This window comes from Herpailurus yagouaroundi, unplaced genomic scaffold (genome assembly GCF_014898765.1).
Source record: "Herpailurus yagouaroundi ecotype Mexico unplaced genomic scaffold, PumYag 208, whole genome shotgun sequence".
Classification (NCBI taxonomy): Eukaryota; Metazoa; Chordata; class Mammalia; order Carnivora; family Felidae; genus Herpailurus; species Herpailurus yagouaroundi.
In genome coordinates this window covers 1860963-1867190 of record NW_024412439.1, presented here as the reverse complement: position 1 = coordinate 1867190, position 6228 = coordinate 1860963, and the positions used below count along the sequence as shown (strand labels likewise).

Here is a 6228-nt window from a genome sequence, read left to right as displayed (position 1 = left end):
AAGGATGTTGATCGGAAACCTCATTTTCTTTGCTTTGTGCTGGTTTTGAAATACCACCTTCTTTCTGTCCGTCGCCCCCCGACCTTTTTAGGACTCCTCCTTTGCCAGCTCAACTGGTGTGTGGGCACCGGACTGGCTACGCAGTCGCGAGGGGAGTCCCTGGGTCTCTGGGCCTCTGTGTCCTCAGTGAAAGCGAGGTAGACCTGAGGATTCCGAGTGCTCCGGCCTTCTCGGCCACGGGGCCAGCGTCAGGCGAAGTAGGCGTAGAAGAAAATGTTGACACACATGAGCAGGATAGCGTTGAAGCCACACACACGGGCCCAGAAAGCGTGTTTCTGGGGTGTCCGGCCATCGCCTGGAGGAGGTAGGAGGAGGAGAGGGAGACAGATGAGGACCACAGGGCCGCACTTCGTACTCCTACGTCCAGGGTGCCTTGGGGTGGGAGAGAGACTCAGAGCCTAGGGTCACACACGTACCTGCTTTGGCTCCCACGAGCACATCCTGAGCCAAGGTCCACCAGGTAAGGTTCTCAATCTGCAGAGAACGATCGGGACGTGGGGGTGTGGCAGGACAGGGGCGGGCCCAGACAGGGTCAGGGGTCGGTGACGGAAAGTGGGCAGCTGTGTTCAAAAGGGGACGGGGGTCAAGAGCTAGGAAATTCTGTTTATTTTTTTAAAGCTGATTATTTATTTTGAGAGAGAGAACAGGGGCGGGGCAGAGAGAGAGGGAGAGAGAGAACCCCAAGCGCTGTCAGCCCGACGTGGGGCTTGAACTCATAACCCACGAGATCACGCCCTGAGCTGAAATCAACAGTCGGATGCTTAACCGACTGCACCACCCAGGCACCCCAAGAGCTGGAAAATTCTTGAGTCGCAGAGGGTCAGGGGTCAGAGTCAGGGGCCGGGGCAGGCTCACCTGGATTCCCTGGGGGGGTGACGTCAGCAGGCTCCCAGCCACCACAACGACCCCGCTGAGCACAAAGAGGGCGATGGCAAAATGTAAGTAGTGAATGCTGCTGACGATGGCTGGCCGCGTGTCCGGGTCACCGCAGCGGGGGGCGGGGTGCAGGAATTCCAGGACCAGCCGAGTGGCACCCAGGGCCAGCCCCACCATCAGGCCCCAGAAGGCCCCCTGGGGAAGGGGAGGCAGGGCAGGTGGACGGTGAGGGCCCAGGTTCCCCCAGCATGCACACGGGCGGCAGGGGAAGATGTGAGCCAGACGCAGCCCGTCCGCGGGGAGGGGACCAAGCCCCGACCCCCCCCCCACCCACCGTCCTGTCTGCCCCGGCGCTGCCCATCCCCCACCCACCTGCTCATTGGCACGCCGCCAGAAGATGCCCAGAACAAAGACTGCGGTCACTGGGGGGGCCAGGGAGCTGGTCACCGACTGCATGTAGATAAAGAGCTGCCCACTGTTGGAGTCCTGCAGGATGGGGATCCAGGCCACGCTGACGCCCACGAGCACCACGATGACCAGCCTGTGGGCAGGCAGTGCTCGTCCCGGAAGACCCTCCCTCAATTCTCCCGCATCTCCCGCAGTCACTAAGATGCGCTCTCCAGCCGTCCCCTGCCACCCCAGCCTCCTCCCTGGCCTCTGGTCCGCTCCTCTGGGGATGTGGCCAGCCCTGCCCTGCCCCCACCCTTCCATGGCTTCCTGCCGCCTGCAGGTCCGCCCCGACTCCACCTGTCCCTGGGGTCTCCACTGCGTCAGCCCTCAGGGAGCACCCCCCCCCCCCCACCATGGCCCCCCCGGCTCTCCTCTTTGTCTTCAAGGCACTCATCCCGGGGACATACAGAGGTATGTTGGGGGGGGGGTTACATGCTCCCTGTCTGTCTCCCCGGCCTGGCTGGAAGCACCAGGGGAGGTGGGAGCCTCATCCATGGAGCCCACTGCTGCATCCCCTGGCATACAATAGGTGCTCAATAAACACTTGCCGGCTTCCTGAGAGGCCTGTGGCCCTCACATTCCAGCCAGACTGACCCCCCCTGGCAGCTTCTCTAGTGCTGGTGGCCTCTGGCTGAAACCCTCCTCGCCACTAGAGCCTGAGGCTGCAGACCTGCACCCATCACAGGGTGACCTCTGTCCTAAGAGTGCAAGGCTTGAGTGCAAGGCTTGGGTCGGGGCCGGGACTCCTCAGCTCTGAAGCCTGAGACCTCTGGCCGGAATGAGCCCCTCTGCCTCCCTCCCCTGTGTGGACCCCTCCTTCCGGCCCCTGCCTGCCTCCCCTCTCGGTGCAAGGCCTCCGCTGCGGGGACGTGCTTCGCTCACTCATTCAGCAGTCGCCCGTTCAGAAGCCCACCGGAGTGCAGGGCACCGTGCAAGAAGTCCAGACTGGGTGACGAGTGGGCCCTGTCCCTCCCCAGCACGGACAGCAGGGCAAAGAAAGTAGATGAGTCTGTTACTCTGTCCTAAGGGCTGGGCTCAGGGAGCCCAGAGGAAGTATCGATCCCAGAGGGCTTCTAGGCGGAGGAGGGCCGCTCGAAGAGGTGTGGGGCCCAGCTAAGGAGGCAGAGCTGGGGTCGGGTGTCCTATCTGCTCCTCCTTGGCTGAGTGCCCCTTGCCCCTGTGTCTTGGGTCACTTGGGCACACCTCACCCCCAAGGAGGGTGGTGGGTGAGACCCCCCTGGAACCCTAGACGGGACAGCAAGGGTGAGAGAGGCCACGTCTGCAGCTGGGGCGGGTCCTTCCTGTGTGCCTGTCCGCCCGCCTCCCTTTCTTCCCTTCCAGGCCTGAGGGAGAGGGTGGAGGAAGCAGGTACCACCTTGATTAAGGCTAATTAACCCTTAGCCTGGCAGGCAGGCGGGCGCTGCCCTCTTCAAAGGCATAGGCGGGCTCCACGGACACCCAGCCCACCCCGCCCTCCCCACACAGTCTTCTGCAGCCCACACCGGGCTCAGCGCCTGTGCGCGGGGCCTGGCCTCTCCGGGCCGGCCTGGACTGCGGCCCTGGCCTTCCCCCTGCTCTCCAGGGCTTCCCCTTCCAACTCAGTCACCGTCAGGCTGCCAGAGAGACCCCAGGCCCAGAGGCTGTTCCTTCTGCCTGGAATGTCCTCCAATTCCTCCCCTGGCTGACTTCCTCCAAGGCTCAGCTCAAGGCCTTCCTCCTCCAGGAAGCCTTCCAACCCCACCCCTTCCTGCACACACACTGCTGTCGGGATGACTGACCCTCTCCATCATTCCTGGGCTACAGCTGCGGTGGTGGGGGGGTGGCCCTCAAGGGCTTTGAGATCTCTCTGGATCCCCCATATTGTTCAGCTTGATGCAGGATAATAGGGGGGCGTCGGGCACTCCTTGTGGACTGGATAACAGAGAATGGCAGACAGAAGGGGGGAGCAGGAGCAAAAGGCCCTGGCAAAGATCAGGGCCCCAGACGTGGGACTGTCACTTGCCCCAGGCCTGTGATGGCTCCTCTGGTGCCACCCCGACCTGATGAGACTGTCAGGGTCACTGGCATGCCCCTGCCTGTCCCTGCCCCACGATGGCCTCCTCCCCAGGCTTCTGGACATGCTCTGTTACCCCTCTCTGTGAGTCCCACACCTCCTTGGATTGAGGCTCCAGAGACCCAGGATGCCACACCATCGAGGAAACGCAGCTTAAACGGTGTTGTTTTAAGCAGCGAGAGGCTGGAGGTGTTGGGGGGTGTCCCCGTGCTGCACGAGGGAGGCCTTTTCGAGCTGAACCCTGGCCCAACACCTAGCATGAGACCCTTTCCACTGCACCAAACTGGCAGCTGAGGGAACTGGGACCCAGAGAGGGTGAGCAACCTGCCCTGTGTCACACAGCCTTATGCCCACAGGCAGGTTGGTGGAGCCTGGGTTGGCTGGGGCTTGACATGGTAGAAGAGGTGGGAAGGAGGGTCAAGGGCACCATGGCGGGGGGGGGGGTGTGAGTTGGAATGGGGGGGGCAGTTAGGACTTTGGCTTCAGGTGGGAAGAGGAGAGAGGCCTGCTTCTGAGGAGGCCAGGAAGTCGGGGGGCACGAGACATGGGGGCCACTGAGCGGGCACTGAGGCTACCCGTGTCCCAGACCCAGGGACCCGGTCACACTCTGGGCAGCTGGAGGGCACTTGGTCCCGGGATGCCGAGCCCGGAAGGGTTTTGGAGGAGTCTGCCAGATAGGGGCAGGTTTTCGGGGCCACGGGGCCACTGAGGAGGGGCGGGGGAACAACGCAGGGGGGGAGAGGAGGTCAAGGGGCCAGGACCTGCTGACACAGAAGCTTCGTGCAAGGCCGGAGGGAGAGGCTCCTTGTTTTGGAGGAGGCTGGGAGCCTGTAGATGAGCTCACACTCGCCTGCTGAATGGCGTGTCCCGACAGAGCCCTTGTGACAGCAGTGGGGCTGACTTACGTCACTGGGCCACCTGCCTGGAGTTGCAGCAGAGACCCCGCCCTGAGGATGAGAGCCAAGGGCAGGGGGCCGCAGGGTGCGCTGTCGGTCAAGACGCGCACCAGAGGCTGGGCCCCTCGACCCAGCGGGTGGAGTTGGGGGAGCAAGCCTCGGAGGGGCACGGGAGGGTGGGAGCTGGGAGAGGGCCCAAGCGGGCGGGCACGTTCACACACTAGGCACCAACCTCTCATTACCCGTTGCTGAGTTCACCCCAAAGGACTCTCCGCCGAGTACAGGGATGGAGGGCTGGGCCAGACGTGGCCCCTGCCTGTCTTTGTGGGGGGTGGGGGGCATCAGGGAGACAGGTGGACCTATAGGGCCACATGTCCTGAGGGAGGAATCAGACCATGGTCCCCTGTGGGAGGCTTAGAGGGGAGAGGGGCTCACTCCTCAGTCAGGCCTATCAGGGAGGGCTGCGTGGAGGAGGGGGGACACTTGGGCAAAGTCTAGAAAGATCAGGGAGGCTCCTCAAGGTGATAAGGAGGGGACTGGCAGGGCTAGGAGGAAACGGGAAGAAACTCAGTGGGGCCAGGGACAGCTGTGGCCTGAGTGTGGCCATCCTGAGAACTGGCTCTGGGCCCTCTGCGGGGCAGCTGGAAACCATCAGGAGGGCTAAGGGCTCAGATTTTAGGAAGACAGACAGATCCACAGGGTGACTGGGGAAGGGGGACTCTACCCAGCAGAAATGCCCTCAGAGATTCAGCTCAGAGTCCAAGATACATCTAAGATGAAGGCCGTGACCATGAACGGGTGGCCAGAGCAATGTGGGATGTGGGATGGACAGGACACTCTGGCTCCTTGTATCCTCTCCTTCCTGGGAAGTTCCTCCGCAACTGGCAAACTCCTACTCACCCCTCAAAGCCCCCCGTTGGTGGGGCCCCACGGGCCGTCGTGTGGCTGGGGAAGCCTGGGTCCCAGCCTGTCCCCGGTGCCTGGCACGACCCCTCCCACCGCCCACCCCCAACCGTACCGGCCAACGAGCAGCAGCTCCCGCTCGCCAGCGAGGGGCCTCAGCCGCCTCCAGATGTCCATGGTGACAAGTGTGCTGCTGCTGTTGAAGATGGAAGTCAGCGACGACATGAGTGCGGCCATCATCACTGCAATCATCAGCCCCCGCAGACCTGGGGGTCGGGAAGACAGGGCCGCTGTGACTCTGCTTGGGAGCCCCTGCTGCCCGTGTCCTACTGAGGACCCCTGAGGCCCCTGAGGTCCCCTGAGGCCCCCCTGGTCAGCATCGGCCATGCACAAGTCCTCGAGAGCAGAGCCCCAGGGGGAGGGAGGCTGGAGGTTTCCAGGGACAGAGACCCAAACACAAGAGGCTGGGAGGCCAAGGGCCAATGGCAGGGCGGGGGGGGGGGGGGGGGGCGAAACTTCTGGATTTGTGGCTTCCTGTGATTGCTTCTGCTCTTGATGGTGCAGTTATCAGCACCTTGTTTCCACAAAGCCTTGCAGGTGAAAAAGCACTTTCACACCTAGGACTTCAAGTGACGGAAGCATTATTAACCCGTCTGACAGATGAGGAAGTGGAAGGTCCTAGCGGGAGGAGAGGTGCCCAGGGACTCACTGCAGCCAGAGGCAAAACTCTGGGGTGGGGTGGGGAGAGGAAGGCCTGGGGCGGGACCCTCTGCCTGGAGGTCACAACTCGGTCAGGGTGCAGTGGCCCAGTGTCTGGGGTTTCCTGCCATTTCTTGTGGGTGGCAGGCCCCAGCAGGCACTGGGGGGTCCCCTTTCTTGTTGGCTTTGTAGAAAAGGAAATGCAGTTCCGGGGGAAAACAAGGGGGCGTCCCCACCGAGGTGGGCAAGGCCCTTCTTTGCAAAGCCTTCTGGGAGTCATGGGCTTGAGCG

At 62.8% G+C, this 6228-nt stretch overlaps 1 protein-coding gene across 1 annotated transcript in view; it reads right to left on the bottom strand.

Annotated features, from left to right (window-relative positions):
• Positions 1–7: 7 nt before the first annotated feature.
• The window catches only part of SLC5A10 (solute carrier family 5 member 10), a 58352-nt gene continuing 52131 nt past the window's right edge, over positions 8–6228 (bottom strand). The window contains exons 11-15 of the mRNA XM_040453050.1: positions 5354–5504; positions 1309–1477; positions 916–1131; positions 477–534; positions 8–355 (exon numbers count right to left, since the gene is read on the bottom strand). Coding sequence (XP_040308984.1) covers positions 249–355; positions 477–534; positions 916–1131; positions 1309–1477; positions 5354–5504 — 701 coding nt within the window. The 3' untranslated portion in view covers positions 8–248. The remainder of the gene's footprint in view (positions 356–476; positions 535–915; positions 1132–1308; positions 1478–5353; positions 5505–6228) is intronic.